The sequence below is a fragment of the Mauremys mutica genome, chromosome 7, assembly GCF_020497125.1.
Source record: "Mauremys mutica isolate MM-2020 ecotype Southern chromosome 7, ASM2049712v1, whole genome shotgun sequence".
NCBI classification, from domain to species: domain Eukaryota; kingdom Metazoa; phylum Chordata; order Testudines; family Geoemydidae; genus Mauremys; species Mauremys mutica.
In genome coordinates this window covers 50,311,655-50,328,970 of record NC_059078.1, presented here as the reverse complement: position 1 = coordinate 50,328,970, position 17,316 = coordinate 50,311,655, and the positions used below count along the sequence as shown (strand labels likewise).

The following is a 17,316-nucleotide window of genomic DNA, read 5'->3' as shown; positions in this document are numbered from 1 at the left end:
ATTTCCATCCTGATTTTACAGAGATAAACTTTACCTTTTCTTTTAATAAAATCCTTCTTTTAAGAACCTGATTGATTTTTCATTGTTTTAAGATCCAAGGATTTTGGATCTGTGTTCACCAGGAATAATTGGTGAGGGTATACTCTCAAGCCTACCCCCAGGAAAGGGGGTGTAAGGACTTGGAGGGGAGGAATTAGTCTCAAATCTGCCCAGGAAAGGTGGGGTTAGGGACTTGGGAAATATTTGGGGGAAGGAAGAGTTCCAAGTGGCTCTCCCCTAAGATTTGGAACACGCTTGGTGGTGGCAGCTTACTGTTAACCTAAGCTGGTAAATAAGCTTAGGGGGTATTTCATGCAGGTCCCCACATCTGTACCCTAAAGTTCAGAGTAGGGAAGGAACCCTGACAAGGACATTCCCCTGTACAAGCTAAGGATCACATGAAGTGAACACTCAGTGGCTCTTGGTGCTCCACGGGCAGCCAGAAAAAAAAAGCCATGTGACTCGGAAAGGCACACTTTGCTTTGCAAGCTGTAGCTGCAGTGGATCAGAGCTCAAGGAGTTACATGACACGAACACATCCTGGTTACTCAGAAAGACAGTGAGTGCTGCAAATTGTTCTATACGATATACAGCCCAGCAGGCTCAAATCTGGAGCTTCAAGTTAGGCTCTTAAATCCTCATTTAGGAACCTAAACAAAAATGGCCTAATTACCAAGAGTGCTGAGCAAATGCATCTCCCATCTTCAGTGGGATTTAGGGATGTCTGAAACACCAGCCACTTTGATTGAAGTGTGTAAACAGGCATTTTGAGAGCTTAATTCTAGGCACCCAGGTCTGAAACTGCCAGGCCTATCTGACACATTTCCCCTGATTTACAGTCCCACTTACAGAGGCTATATGCTGTACTGCAGGGGTTCTCAAACTGGGGGTCGGAACCCCTCAGGGGGTCACGAGGTTATTACATGGGGGGTCATGAGCTGTCAGCCTCCACCCCAAGCCCCGCTTTGCATCCAGCATTTATAATGGTGTTAAATATATAAAAATGTGTTTTTATTTATAAGTGGGGGGTCTCACTCAGAGGTTTGCTATGTGAAAGGGGTCACCAGTACAAAAGTTTGAGAACTACTGCTGTACTGGATGCAGAAGCCCTGGGGAATGGTTGTAACTGCAGGGCTTGCTGAACAGAGGTTATTCACTCTACTAATCAGCCAGGATCTGGTGGCTCACCCCAAAGCTTGGCTTTCCCTCTCCTGAGCAGCAGATGAGCAAGCCTGTTACATTTGTTTCCATGGCTGCTTTGATGGCCTTTTGTCAAAGTCCCATAAGGGTTGTGTAAGTTAGAGATGGAAAAGAGCTTGCTCATCTGCCTGCCAAGGCAGAATTTGTCCTCTCTAGACAAAGCCCTGGAGGATAGACTGAACTAAGTTTAAATGTACCATGGGGCTTTTTGTCCCTTTCCTTGGAGAGACTATTCCACAGTAAAATAGATCTTACTGTCCGCAAGTTTTCCTTTGCTTTATTTCACTCGTTTATGCCCCTTCTTGGATCACCCTATCTTTTTTATCTGCATGTGTCAAATACTTGGAGACAGATTTCTCCCACCATTAGCTATTGCTTCGTCGAGCTGTACATACATGACAATTTCTCCCCATCAGTCAATTTCATGACACTTTTTGTGCCTCTCTGAATTCCCTCCAGCCTCTCCACATATCTGACAGCTGGAGTTGTAAGTGACTATGCCGGGACAAAAGCCTTTTTTATATAAAAGCAACGAGGTCTTAAAGCAAAAGTACATGCAATTTAACCTGCTGTCAAACAGGGCTGAGAAGTGCTGCTGTCCTACCAGCAGCTGTGTTGATGTTTGGACCAAGAGTATGTCAGTTTTTAAAATTCGATTTCATCTGACTACGGTGACCATATGCCCCGTCTGGCCAGGACAGTCCCTTTTTTAAACTCTGTCCTGGCCATCCCGACTTTTTGGGCAAAACTGGGGCATTTGCCTACAGCTTCCGTGCTGGAGCCCAGGGAACATGTGCAGTGGGAGGTTCTGCTGAGGGTGTTTCCCCAGTCAGCCCAGCCAGCCATGGCTCCCAATCACTGTAATGAAACAATCTCCTCTGGCAGAGGAGAGTAAGGGGGAGGGGGCAATTCAGAGACCCCTCCCTGTCCAGAAAGACCAGCTGGGACTCTGAGGGCAATCCACAGATCTGGATGTGCCGGAGGCAAAAGGAACCATGAAGGCTGGGTGAGACTCAGGCACCCCCCACCCTCTGGCCTGACAGCTGGGCCTCTGCACTGCAGTCAGGAGACTGTTGGGCACAAGAGCTGCAATATGAGGACATGGTTTCGAAACATCCTCCTTTCTAGTTCTGTTATGTGTGTGTGTGTGTGTGGTCCCCAGGGTGCCGCCAGCATAGCTTCAGCACCCTAAAGAGAAGCAACTGCAGCTCTGGATTTGCAAATATGCCTTCTCCAAAAGAGTGCCTGAGACAAAAGGGTACGTCTTCACTGCAGTGTAAACCCAGCCGGTCAGCCCCAGGTCAGCCTAGCCTGGGTGTGCAGCACCCCGCTGCAAAGCCCTGCCTGTGATGCTGCACTCCCCTGTGCGTGTGGCTGGAACTCCTGAGAGCACATCCCAGGGAGCTCTGCACAATACTCAGCCAAGCCGTTCAAGGACTGTTTTCCAGTCAACAGTGGGAAACTTGGCTGTCCTTCTGGGCATGGGGGGAATTGTGGGAAGGCACTGGAGGACTAGCAGCACTGCGGTGGTTTAGCCTGTGTCCTCACTGCAAAGTGGACAGATTACCACACCCAATGAAAGTGGCACCCAGGTTCACCCCCAGCCAGGCCAGCTAGCCTGGGGTTAAAAGCACCACTAAACGCAGATGAAAGTTTTGCACAGGGGTGGGGGAAGAGTTAATGGCAACACCTGGCTGAGAGCTGGGGCTAGCTGAAGTGAGGACTGACCAGAGTCAATTTCATTTCAGTTGTTTCCAGTCTCCCCACAACACATCCAAATTGTTTGCACCCTGGAAGTCCCAGAGTACTAAGTGGGCTGGCCAGATGAGCTGCCCTGGGGTAGCACCGAGTAATGCACACAGGGCCTCCGCCATGGAAGGACAGCTATGGCTCCATCTCCTCCCGTGGTGAGTGGCGTGGTTTTAGAAAGGAGAGGCTGACCCAAAGGAGAGCCTGCAGTCTGTTTACCTCACCCCGGGTTACCCTGCCAACAAGCCCGTTGTAAACTCGTTAAGCACATTAGCAGTGGGTTTGTGAAATGGAGTGCATGATGCAGTGACGCACTCCTGTTCCAAGAACAGCCACAGGAGCAGGGCAACAGCAGCCCGCTTACCAGGATGCTGGGGAGCAGCAATGCAGAGGCAGGTTGTTTTAGTGGAGCTCCTTGTTTCAAGGCAGGCTCGAAACCTCCACTGCAACGCAGCAACCAGCGACCAATCAAACCCTGCTGGCCTGCAGACCATCAGGGCTCTAGGATGTGGGGAGGCAACTCTGTGAAGCAGGCCATCAAATTACACCATGGAGAAATAGTGGCGTAAATATTCAGACCGTTCCTCTCTGGTGCTCAGGGAGGAGAGGGACTGAGGTCCAACATGGATCTCATGCAGCGTGTGTTCTCCTTGCAGCCCGCGGAGGGGACACAGGCACTCATCTCTTTCCCCCACCCTCCCCACCCATCACATCCACCCCACACTGCCAGAGCTGGGATATTTTTGCCAAAAAACACACTCAAATGCAGGAAAATGCATTACAGTAAAACTGGAGTTTGGCTCTCCTTGCTGAGGCTAGCCCCAAGAACCTGAGCAGCGTCTTCTATCCATCACCAGCCTGTGGCTGTACAGACACACCCAAAACGGCTGCCTTGGGAGGAGGACATGGGGCTGTACTTTACGACAGCAGATGGGAAACAATCCAGAGAGGACGAGGTGGGAGACAGACACAGTCACAACTGTGATATGCTCCCAGGAGGTGGAGAGGTTACAACTGTCCCCTACAGCCAATGCCTCAGAGCCAGCCACGCCTGGCAGGAATTTCTGGGTGAGCTTGTGAGAGGGAAGGTGCTGCAGTGGGCTGAGGACAAAGGATGAGTCTGTGAAATGCACATGGCAGGGCAGGGCCTGGGACAATGGAGCATTCTGCACAGGTCCCACAGGATTACCTAAACATTAAACAAGGGCAAGGGGTCATAGGAACATCCCCTGGAGAACAAAGGGGTGCCCACCTAGCTGTGTATCCGGGGCAGTCTGTTAGGATCCAACCCTTGGGCTGCGTTAGCAACACCAGGCTAGCCTCTGTGTCACAAACCAGGTAGCAATGATGAGCAGTTCCCCAGCTTCCAGCTAACCCATTCACAAGGCTCATGGGGGGACAAGAAGGGACAACCCAGCCCAGAAACTCCAGACCTAAGAGCTCCACAATGCTTGGACAGGTCCCATCCAAACTGTGCTCAACTTGTACTAGAATTACTCTCAGAGGATGTGGCATACCCTTCCCTGAACTCCCCCTCCCTTGGCCAGACTACTCCCTCTGGTTCCAAGGGGCCCAGGACAGTCCCTGCGAACAATGGTTGGTGGGGAAGCCCAAGAGCCAGCACCAATGACTAGTTTATCTTGCCCAGTACTGACATGCAACCACAACAGATTATTTTAAGATAGCACCAGAGGAAGCAATGGAGACCGTTGTGTCACATGGCAAATCTAGCAGAGTGATGGTCAATGTTTCATTAACCTACACCTGCCCCTTTTGTGCTTACAGCGGTGCGTGCATTCACAACAGCGGCGCGCGCAAGTGTCCAGCTCCATGGACAAAATGACCAATCTGCATTAACAAGCTACGATCATCAGGGTGCAGCTCCCCATCAGTTTTCACACACTGCACAGGCTGCCTTTGGCACCTGCCACTTGAAGCTGTGGCACATTTCAGCCTCAGGTTAAATCTGCCCAAGGACAGTAGAGGAGAGGTACTCACTATGCAGCAGAGTCATTCAGCTGGTACTCTCGGGAGCGGTTAAAGCAGGCCTGGACGCCGTTATCAGCCCACAGCCTCCGAATCACATTGGCAAGGTCCTCTGGCATGATTCCCTGCTCCTCTGCAGTGCAAGAGAGTGCAAATAACTGACGAGCATCATCCTGCAGGGAACAGCAAACCACAAACATCAATGAAGCTCCTGAGCAACAGCTGCTTCTCACGTCTGCTGTGTATTAAAGCTGATCACATTGAAGTCTGATCGCCAAGCCTTGTATTAGAGGAACATAGCGCTCCAAAACCCAGGAGGTTTGCACCTACCATGTACCATGCACATGCCTCTAAGGCTCCCAAGAAACTCCTCCTCGGGGAGGTTCGCTTCTTTGAGTAATGGGGCAAGTGACACTTCAAATCTTTGCAAAGAAGCCAGCAGAAAAATCTATGCTTTGGGACTCCACTGATTTCCTGCAGGGCTGATGGAGGAGAGGGAGCATTTCGGGCAGCGGAATAGATGCAGCACTGTGACTGCTCTGCAGGCTCTCCCAGTGCTGAGCAGAACCCTAAAAGCAGGATCAAAGCGTGCTGCGACAAACACATGGGGAGAATCAGACACAGCCTCCCCAGCTGATTGGCTGCTGGCATGTACACAGCTGAGCTGCTGCAGCTCCAGCTTTTCAGGCCCCATCGCAGCACTGTCCCCAAGACACCCTGCACTTAAATTGGAGGGGCTTTTCACAACAGCACATGTGACGGCCAACCGCTTGAGCATGCCCAGGGACTGCACTGGGGACCTCTAGCACTGAAAGAACCTGGCTCTGTAGTGGGCACTGCAACAGACTAGCGTCCTCTGTGGTCAGGCATGAAGCGAATGCATAAGACACACTACCCAGCAGTTACACATACATTTACTTTTCAGGAACCCATAGAGGTCAGAAAGGAAAGGACCAGGTCCTCTGCCATGCCACGGTATCAGGGATGCATTCCTAGCTGCCGACTCCTCCAAACAATAACCTAGATTTCATTTCAACTGGCCTCTGTTAAACCATGGAGTGGACGGGGCAGGGGTAAGAGGGGGAGAAGACTACACCCCACTATACAGTGACTGCTCAGCTGTGTCTCCCCTGCCTTTTATGACCCCGTGGCAAACAGAGAGAGGTAGCAGGAAGGCCAAGCTAAGAATGGAAGCATTCCCTGCTGGGAAATGGGAGGGACGGAGACTGGAGCATCAAGAAATCCTTTGCCTCAGCATTTGTAGCTACTCACTCAAGACAGCCCTCAAGGGAATAAGCTTCCAGCAGAGCCCAGCTCATCTGAATTGCTGAGAACCCACAGCTGGCTCTGCCACATCAGCCCTGTGTGGTCTGCAGAACTGTCCTAGTCAACTCCTTTGTGCTGGCAGTTCCCAGTGCAGCCTCCTGCCCTTGGTCCAGGAATAGACACAGCACCAAGGAAGTAAACTGGGTTCGGCCTCTAGCACTGCCAGCCAGCTTCTTGCCAAGAGGCCATAGGCTTAAACATCTCTTTTCCTGCTGGGAGCCCTTCTGACAGGCTTTAAGGAGAACGGACAGTTTTGCTGCTGCAGTCACATTCTCTGCTCATAGCTGGCTTGGCAGGAGGACCAGCTTCCTCAGGTGTACAAAGCCTCTTGTATTTTAAACCATAGCATCACACTATGGCTCAGTGGCCACCTGGGCACTTGCTACATGCTGCTAGGGCTCTCACGATCGACCTGCAGGGCAACAAAGTGGTACGCAGCAAACGGGGAAGAACGCTAGAGCAAGTACTTGTCTGTCCGGCACACTGCATGCATTTATAAGGAAGTGAATCATGCTGAGCTTGGTTTGCCTGATCTTGTCCTACTAATAAACCTGAGCTGAGCCAAGCCAAGATGGGAAAGCAGCTCCTTTTCCCTGGCCTACACTAAGCCTGGGAAATACGTACCTACCAGAGGACCCTAGTAATCTCGGCGGCTTTAAGGTCACCTGGAAGCTAGCAGCTTGGCCAAGATGAAGCACTGCATGATGGGAGCTGTACTGATTACGGCACTTCCACTGCATTCATGAAGAGAGTGGCTGCGACCTGCTCTATTTCATACACATAGCCGAAGCATCAAAAGTCTGGCCATCTTGTCTCAAGGATTCTGGAAGACTTATTTGGGGGTGGGGGCAGCTATCGAGGCAGATCTGAAGTTAGAGAAACCGTGCACAGACATATTCAGCATTTTATAGCTATCATGAGACATTTCCTCTCTTCCCATCCAACACCACAAGCAATAACGCACTACAATGGAAGTTAAAAAAAAATCAGGCTCAAACATTAATTTTGCCACCACTTATACTAGCTAGCATCAAGCAAAACTGCTCCAGCTGTTGACTGCGGGACTGATGTTAGGCCAACCATGCATTCCAAGCAGTCCCCCGCGGCAGTGCCCGCTCTCGCTCACAGAGAGCGCGCACGATCACTTACTCAGGGTAATAATCACAAAACTCTCCCCAAGCACTAACTCCCAGCTCTTCAGAGGACTGGAGCAAGGTAATTAGCACTGGTCAGCAGCAAGGACCCCACTTATTAAAGCACCTTTACACAAGTCCCTAGAAGATTTTAGATCATTACCAGCTTACGATTGGGATCGAAAAATAGCGTTAGACGATCTATCCTGTTCCCTCATTAGCAAGGAGGGGCTTCTGGGAGCACAAAGCTAGTCCATTAGCCTTCAAATCAAAGCATTCCTCAGGAGCCAGGTATGGTAGGACAGCACCGCAACATGGTCATTAGGCAGATTAATGACACCTGCCGTCTCTCAGATCTCGCTACACACGTGTTTAAGCGATTGAGGGACATCGCTAGGGCCTGCATACAAACAGCATCCTATTTCTGATCCCCCAGGTAATGATCAACCAAATCAGACACGAGGTTTTGCATAGTGAGCAAACCCTGAACGAGGGAGGTCCCTGGCAGAGGAAAAAAAACACATGATTGCTACTGCTATTGTTAGCTCCCCCAAGCCCTACTTAGCCCTTGCACAGTGTCTCGGTGCGCCACACACAGGGAGTGCAGCATTATCCACAGGAGGCACAGGGAGGCAACTTGCCTGATGTCACACAGGAAACCTAGGGAGCCAGGAATAAAACCCAGCTCTGCTGAATCGCCAGCCACTGCTATAGCCATTAGGCCATGTTGCCTCCTACCTAGATCCCCTTCGCTCATGCTGGCCCTTAGCTCAGTCTTGGTGGCTACAGGGAGGGAGCGAATGGTGGAGTAGGTCAGGGCACGTGCCTGGACCAAGCCCAAGTCACTTTGGTTTTCTGCACCTGAAAGCTCACCCTCATTTAAGCTTGCGCTCTAGAGACACCTCCCCTCCCCTTGCACCTGCCCCATCCCTCAGGCTGGGACCCAACAAGATGGAGGACAGGTCACACGTGGTGCTCAGGTGGGAGCTGAACAAGCACTTGTCTAGCTACAGTGCACAGCATAGCAGCACATGCCCATGCCTGCAGTCCTCAGGCTAAACATAACCCCCAAGGCCTTAGGGGCTGGCTTGGTTATGTTGCTCAGGCCTCACCCACTCAGAAGCACAGCTCTTAAAAATCTATTGAGTGCAACTGCTGCTGGGCATGGCTAGCCTCACCCTCCCAACAGCCAGCAAGGATCTAGGCACCAACAGTTCTAGGATTCAGCTATTCTTGCTCCTTTGGCAAGAGTCACAACTCCTTGAATGCTGCATTCAGACAGGCAGCAGGCAGAGGAGCTCTGACCCCCCAACACCAGGACTATCAGTCAAAGCAAGGACAATCCTCAGGCACAGAGAGGGTAACTCACCGCTCTTGCAGGGTCGCCGAAGTCAATCTGCAGGTTGCCCATGGCTTTGATGATGGCCATAATGGACTGAATGGTGTTGCTGTAAACCACGGCTTTGTATTGCCTGCACTCCTCTTCTGAGTAGCCATCCTCATGGATAATCCTTGAAGAGGGGGTGGGAACAAAGTCAAACCATCACCGACCTGACCATGTCCCAGCTGAGCTCCCCAGCAGAACCCATCCTCACCCCTGCTCCCTCACTAGGATTCACATTGCTCACTGGGAGCTGCCCCCACTCAGTTCTGTGCAGCAGCTCCCTCTCCAGAGGGCAGGAAGCGTTCCCCCGAGAGGCACTTTCCAGTGGAGACTGTCTCTGGGTGCAGCACCACTAAAGAGGGCCATGTTACCAGCACGGGAGCCCAGCACCAGAGATGAAAAGGACTGTGGCAGTGCTGCCCGACTCCAAGGGGAGGAAACAATCACACAGATGTTTGCTAGATAATGGCTGCTATGAAAGACGGGGTCCTCAGGCAGGGCAGGGCACTCAGCCTGTGGCAAGCACAGGGCACTGCATGTTTCCCACCTGAGCGCTGTCCCTTGACCCAACTTTCAGATTAACCTACTAGGGTTGTCACCAACATCCCTCTCCAAGCAACACCCCAGCCAGAGCTCTCCCATCATCCCATCCTGACTCCAAGAGGGCCCCCCCCCCACCTCTACACTCCCATCTCCCAGGAGAGGGATCTCCACAGACTTCTCACCTCAACTACAGCAAAAAAGGGGGAACCCCCCCCCCACACACACACACACTGGATTTTGGGTCCTCAGTTCTTGCCCTCCTGCTACTGGTCATCCCCAGACCTCAGCCTCTCACAGCTTTCTACAGTAGCTGATCAGTTCCAGAATCACTGCCTGGAGTGAGCTCAGCAGCCATGAAACTGACCATGGTTCTGGTCAGGTTTAGTCAGCTGCTGCTGCTGAGAGAAGATGAGGGGTGGTTTTTTTTGCAGAACTGAAGAAGAGACTCTTCTCTCCCAACCACCACCCAGAGCAGTGGTTCTGAACCATTTCCCTACCACGAGCCCATGTTACAACAAGAAAGAATTAGTCACCACAAAAAAGGGAGGGTGAACACAACCCCTTGGTTGTGCGGGGACCCCCGTGACCCGGGACATCCCACAGCAGCAGCTGGTTTGTGATCAAGGTTGTGCCTCTGCTGCTGTCCCCAACAGCAATACTGAAACCCACTAGACTCTGCTTGGGTTCCCTCCAGCTCAAATAACTAGCCAGCATAGCAACAGTGAAACTGACCAGATGCTCATCAATTCCACCTGCAGCAGAGCTTTCAATTATCCACCAGCCAGCCAGCAGGCATAAGTTTGTTACCTGCCACTAATTTTTCAAGCCTGGATGTGCCAGGATAAATTGAGCAAACACAGCCAACCTGTTCAGCTCCAGTGTGCTGTGCTGATTGACAGCGTAGAGAGGCCAAAAATAGCCAGATTCTGTAGCCCTTAAGAATTTAAGCATTTTATTGACTCATTAAAACAGCTCTTCTTGTACTCTAGTCTCCACCCCACCTTAATCTAGCAGAACAATCTGTTGCATTGGGCTCCCACACCACAGGGGATCACAAACACATTTCAGCAAGAGGCTCAGACACAGACAATGTAACTAATGGATCTGGTTTTAAATACATTTGAGTATTATTCTGAGTAGCAGCTTTTTGTATTGCAGTAACATTAGAAGCACCAACCAAAATCAGGGCCCCACTCTGCTATCTGTCACATAGCATGAGACTGTCAGCTCTTTGGGGCAGGGACTATGCAAAGCAAAAGAGAAAGATTATTTTACCAGTGGGGAATTGAGGCACAGAGTCTCGGCTATTTGCCCACTCAGGAAGTCTGTGGTAGTGCTGGAAATTGACCCGAGATCTTCTGAGACCCAGTCAAATGCCTTAACCACAAGACCAACCTTCCTCTCTGTCTTTGAAAGAGAGTTTCTTCTCTTCAGGCCAGGCAGGAAATCTACCCTCTGTCTAATTCTCCTATGGAATGCTCACTTGAGTTGTGCCCACTGGGGATTCGGCTGTTCTTTAGCTGGGCCATGCTCTTGGTCTGGATGCTCAGATGTTAAGGAGACATCTGAACAGAATGATTATAAAAGCTCTCTGCACGGTGTAAACCCCAGACTTTGTAAGTCACTCTCTGACGATCAGCTCCCTCTGCTTTTAGAGAATGCCTCTGTTTATTTCGATAGGGCCCTGTTCAGCCAATGACCGTTTTCCCTCCTCACTGGAATGGGTCTGTCAATTCTTATGCAACAGATTTTTACCAGGGTGATTTCCTATCAGGAGGTTTTAGTTTGTGATGCTGTGCAGGGGTCTCTGGGCTGCCTCTCCCAACACAAACCATTTTTGTGTATCCTCTTTGTGCGATACCTTTCAGCATTGATCTTTTCTATTTATGTAATCACTGTCATATGCATTTTTGATGTCCCTTTCCATGTTTAGTTGCAAGTCACTGAAATATTCAAATGGGAATTTGCCCCAAGTTGCCAGAAGAGTAAAGTTTTGCTCAAATTAAGCAAGTTCTAGGTGCATCATGCCAGCCAGAGAGAGCATTGCTCCCAAAATTAGAGGGCCTGGCTACAAGAGGAGATTTTAATCAAAAGGGTTTGTTTTTTAAATCCTCTGCTCTGCCTCCCTAATCTTTTTGCGGAATCCATAAAGCATGTGGAGTCTGAATGCTATCCTCTAAGGCTGTGTAGAGGTGCTGCTAGCTTTACATGGATGGATTGCTGAAACTGAACAGTGTTATTAAAAAGACAGACGAAAATAGCAAGCATATAAACAAAGAGTCCCTTCTCCTCAGACACTGCTAACCCCAACCAAAGCTAGACTGAGGCCCAGTCCCAGGAATACAGTGAGCCCATGGCAATCCCCCAAGCTTGAGCATAGGATGGGAGAAGAACTCAGCTGCACAGAGTAGCTTTCCCAGGTGTTGTCCTACCACATGGAGTGAAAGCTACTCTCTGCTCTGTCTCGAGATGCGCTAAGGAGGACTCATCGTAAAACTGACCAGGAAAGGTCTCTCGAGCACTCACAGGGAGCAACAGCCATAGCATAGCCCCATACCTCCAAGGTAATGGACTAGGGACACACAGGTAATCACAGCATTCGAGCAAGTTCATGGCAGCATGGGAAATGCATGCGTCTTCGACAGTTTTGCTGCGAGCAAATGGATGCAATGTAGGAACACACAAACCGCCCGGCTGGATCAGACCAGTGGGCCAGCTAGTCCAGTCTCCTGCCTCCAACGGGGAAGCAACTGGTGCTAGCTAGAGGCAAGCGTGAACAGCCCTCTAACCAGCAGGGCCAATGCACTGGGGAAATTCCAGCCCAATCTCCAGGCAGTTTGGCGTTGGCTTTGGGAAACGCTGAACAAGCCACCCTGCAAACTGAACAGGGGAGCAGTGTGCTTAGTGGGAGAGTATCAGAGAGTGTGCAGACACCAGCGACCACACTGAGTTCCACAACAGAGCTAACAGGGTCAGCAGCCTTTGGCAGGCAGCCAGCTCGGCTGTGACACAACGGGCTTTCTAGGGTCTGGATGTGGTCGATGGTGCCATGCCAACTCATCACTGGCCCCACAGCACAGGCTGCCCTGCCTGTTCAGATGAAAAACTCAAACACAAAGGGTGTTTTTAAAACAAGAGCCCTAAAAACATGGAAATCACATCACCCAACCCCAGTGCGGACAAGCCTGTCATAACTATCCCCTGGAAGCGCTTTTTCTAGGTCTTGCTAATGGAAACTTATCCATGCTTTATAGATGCTTTACTTTTGTTGAAATCACAGGCTTCGGCTTTGGATCACACTCCCCACCCCCAAGAGTTCATACAAAATGTGGCCCCCCCTGCCCCTGGCTGCAGAACGCAGCACCCTCCTGGCCTCCGGCCACAGAACGCAGCACCCCCCACACCCACCCACCCCCAGCTGCAGAACACTGGACCCACGTGGCACCACCCCCCACCCGCCCCCGGCCCCTGGCTGCGGAACGCACACTCCACTCTCTGCAGTGGGATGAAATAGGGAGGCAATTGCTGAAATTCAGAAACAAAAGCAAAGGAGGGGAGGCATTGCTTACTTCATCTGCTTCACGATTGTGCTCTTCCCAGACTCTCCTGCACCTGTAGAGAAAGGAGAGAGAGAGAAAAGCCATGAGCTGCAGTAGTTGATTGGATATTGCCGCGCGGCAGCGGGATGCTGTGGTGTGATTGGGGTTACCGACAACGAAGGGTGTAATCCACCTGCTGCCGCATTAGCATCCAGACAGGCCTCCTAGCAGCAGAGCCTCAGAGAAAGTCTGGCCCTCTGGGCTTACGAACACTTTAGCTCAGAGCAGCCCAGAGACATTCAGACTCAGCTTGCTAAGGGATGTACTGTAGTAGACCCTGCTCTCCAGGGAGCCCTGGGATAAAGGGAAGGTGCCTATTGGCACTACAGACTTTAGTGGGCTCAATCTCACTGTGCAGCATGCCCCAGCCCTTCACACGCCCTGGTGATCCCACCCAGGTGGCTTTGGAAGCCTTGCACACTAGTAGAACCTGCTGGCTGGACTGCACCAGCACACACGTGGACAAGAATAGGGGATATGAATACTGAGCAGTACGAGGCCTCTGGGCCAGTCTGATGGGGGAGCTGGGAACACGGGGCTCTCATCCCCATCCTGGAGCGATGTAAACTCAAAGCAATGAGCACCTAGGCCCTGCACTGTCAAATGACTGGAGACATTGGCTGTCCAGCTGGAGACACCTTAGCAGGGCCTGATTCGCAGAGGCCACAGTGTGTCCAACAGCAGGGAAACAGCCACAGCACACCCAGCTCTCTCATGCATCACGGCTGACGTATGCTGACCCTCCCAAGGACTAAGTTACAAGGGGTGGGAGGATCCTTCCACCTTGTGAGAGGAGAGAGCACTCTTTCAGGAGGCTGAGCTCCTACAAAAGCTGTATGCCCTTGGAAAACAGCCCCCTTCCGCCGCTTGAAAGGCCCCTGCACCTCATAGGGACATCCAAGAAGTCTTTCCCAGGCAGGCTGCAAGAACTGGTGTCCTGCCTGACACTTAATGAGGGCCAGGATGGTGATGAACAGCGAGACTAAGTGGAGCGTCCCTGGCATTGTGCAAATTCTGAACCATGGGGGGCAGGGGCATTCCAGGAAGCCGATCATGCCTCTCCCCTTCCCACACGTGTGGCTCCAGACATCACCAACCCCTGGACAGCAGAGGCCAGCTGGAAACAGTTACTCTTTCAGGGACTACCACGATCACGGGAGAGGTAGAGTCAAGTGAGTGGGCTCTCTCCTCCCCCAGCCACAGGAAACCTCCTCTTCCTCCCGGAAGCTGGCAGGGGAAGCAGGTATCACAGCATACTATCCTAACCAGACAGTATACATGCTCATTGCATGCCCCACTCTTTAAGCACAGCTATTGCTAGCCAGGTGGGTCCAATTCCCTGCTCTGCCAAAGGCCTCCAGTGACCATAGGCAAGTCACACTCTGAGCCTCAATTTCCCATCAGCCGCACAGATTCCCTTTCCTCTCTCTGGAGGGGAAGGCTAGGTTGCATGGCTTTCAGCAGCCTGGGGAGATCTGATGCCAGCTTGGCCTAGAGCCATGCTGCCTGGGGGCCAGCCAACTGAGAAAAGGAAGCAGAGCTGCAGTGGCAGGCGTGAGCTGCAGCACTATGTAACAGGGATAGGAAATGAAACATTACAAAACTTTTAGGACATAAGTGCCCCATAATGAATTCAGAGTCATTCTCGCCTATGATTTAAGGCCTCCTGCTGGCCAGAGTGCCAGCGCCATGCCAGGATCCCCACTCTCCTTTCCACTTGCTGCCAGCTCAGATCCTGTCATCTCCAAGATCTTGGGGCTGGGGTGGAGCGTGCTGCCTTTGCTCAGAGTGGAGCAGTCATCACTCCCATCACTCCCACATTCCCTGTCACCCCACGGAGGTTTCTACACACTGCCCTCCAGCGCCCGCAAGACATTGGTTCAACACCAGTATCCCCCGATGGCGAGCACCCCGTCCTGCACCCAGACTGTGACTGTGCTGGCCGGGACGGGGCCTGAGCAGCAGCCACGACACAGTGAGTGTGACAAACCCACCTGCTGTCTGTCACTGAGATTGGGCAGCGATCGCTCACCTCGCCCTGCCCTCCAGTGGGCCCACTAGCCCAGGATTTCAGAGCCAGGGCTCCAGGCTCCAAGGCCTCGGATCCTTTGTCCACCCAGCCATGGCCATTGGGCAGCTCTATAGGCCAGAGCTGGTCTTTCCACCCCAGCTCTCACCAGTGAAAACCCTCCCTGGATTGGAGGGAGGAGGGGAGACCACTACCCACCAGGCTGGGGGTGAGGAAGAGCTGCTGCTTCTGTGGGTCCCCCTCCCCGTTCCAGCAGGGCGTGGCTGACCAACAGCAGATCAGCACCTCCTGGCGCAAAGAAGGGGGCATTATAAACAGCAGCTGCTTTTCACCCCGTGGGGAAAGCCAGAAAGTCGTGACTGCTGATGCTCTCCTCCCACCTGCTGGGGGTCACCGACAGCCGCAGTTGGGATGGAGGGTGTGGAAAGGTCAGTCCAGCAGATAGGTCTGCTGCATGGCCAGGAGGGGGCACGAACCCTGACCTTAGCTGCTCCCTCACAGCATGGTCCAGCCCAAGGCCCAGATGGGAACCACTCAAGGCTCCTCATGGAGGAGCAGCAGGGTGTGCACGCGTGTCACACAGACAATTATCTGGGGGCACTTCTCTGGCCTGTTACACAGCAGGTTGAACGAGGTGATTGCAGTGGTTCCTTGGAATCTAGGAATTCCCCCTCACCAACAAGAGGCAGAGTGCACTCAGACTGCTGCCTCCAGATCCTGCATAGCTGAGGGAGGCAGAGCTCCTGCCTAAGACAGAGAAGCTAATCAGGCAGAATTCGTAACAAGGAGATGCACTTTAGAGGGTTACATGCAGTCAAGGCACCTATCAGCAGATGAAACATCTGCTGCCATATACAGCGCAAGCCATTAGCCCTTCAGCTAATGAGGTCTGCCCCCAGGAGCTAGTGTCTCCAAATGGCACAGCTGCTCCGAAGCCTCTCCAGGTCCCTCCAGTCCCCTACTTCACACCTGGAAATCATTCAGCTGGCCTCGGCAGCACTGACTGGTTCAGAATGGGACTGTGGCATCTGGCAGGCTGTTGGCTAAAGGAGCTCTCAGATCAGCATGGGTCTAGCCTGTCTCTGGCTTTAGGGTATCGCCCTGGAGATCTGGAAATGGGATCTGAGTGTGAACCAAGCTTTCCAGTCAGTGATGCTGAGAGATACCCCAGCAGCCCAGCTCAGCTTTGGTCTGAAGGAGAGAGTCACAGGGCTTGCTCAGTGATTTACAACCAGCAGCAAACCCTGTCACCCCAGGGCTGAATGGATCACAACTGGGTTGTGCAGAGATAGCTCACTGTTAGCAGCACCTGCCCGGCTCAGGGCACAGCTCAGCTATGCTGTCAACAGCATCTACGGGGAATTGTGTGTGTGTGTGTGTGTGGGGGGGGGGGGGGGGGGGGGGGGGGGAAGAACACCTTAACGCTCAGCCGTGAAAATGTGCCTAGGGCTGAAACTTGGCACATGAGGTCTCAACTCAAGCACAGCCTTCTGGGGAGCACCAAAAACTCATCTGCTCAGCCATTTTAAAGGTCACGAAAATACAGAAGACACGGAGCACTCAGAGCTTGTATGCCCCAGGGTGTCCTGGCATGCAGGGAACCCCCTGGGACTGCACTGATTTGAGGTGGCTTGGTTACAGTCGGAGCGAGTTCGTGCTCCCACCAGCAGGGACAACACTGCAGCCAGGTACATGTACACAAACAAACGCAATCAGAGGCTTCTGTTTGAAAGAGGAAGTTTGGCAGGCCTAGAAAATGGACCCATCCAGGTGGTAAGAGACAAGGAAGCTTGTTCACACATGCAGTAAACATCCTCCAAAAGGATGAGCTCAGGCCCCAATCCTGCAGTGAGCTGAACATGCAGACTCCCACTGATCAGCTGTCTAACTGCAGAGATCAGGTTCAGGGCTTTGATCTGTGACACTGGAGATTAAAGTACTTTGGTTCTCATGTGGCATAACTAACTGCAACAGATCATATTACCCCAAACACCAGGATCTCCCTCCCTTTACAGCAACAACCCACTGCCACATACTGTTTTACCAACCTACTTCCATTTGAAACTGTCCTCAATTTAACATCCCACCTGGCTGATTTGTTTGATTTTATACTCAAACCCTGAAGTTCTCTTTGATTACTGTTATGTCTCACTGACCCCTTGCGAGTGGTTGTGTATATGAATGAAAAAAGGAACATACACAAAATGATGCATCACAAAATGGACTTGGCTCCTTCATTTGATCAACAGGAGCAGAGTTTTATTTAGGGGCTTTGTTTTCAAAAGCATCCTGGAGCACGCTTCACAACCATAGCAAAGGCTTAGCAGT

General features: G+C 51.8%; 1 protein-coding gene across 1 annotated transcript in view; it reads right to left on the bottom strand.

The window, feature by feature from the left end:
- The window catches only part of GNAI2 (G protein subunit alpha i2), a 231,268-nt gene that overhangs the window by 86,640 nt on the left and 127,312 nt on the right, over window positions 1-17,316 (bottom strand). The window contains exons 2-4 of the mRNA XM_045023380.1: window positions 12,930-12,972; window positions 8,803-8,944; window positions 4,987-5,147 (exon numbers count right to left, since the gene is read on the bottom strand). Coding sequence (XP_044879315.1) covers window positions 4,987-5,147; window positions 8,803-8,944; window positions 12,930-12,972 — 346 coding nt within the window. The remainder of the gene's footprint in view (window positions 1-4,986; window positions 5,148-8,802; window positions 8,945-12,929; window positions 12,973-17,316) is intronic.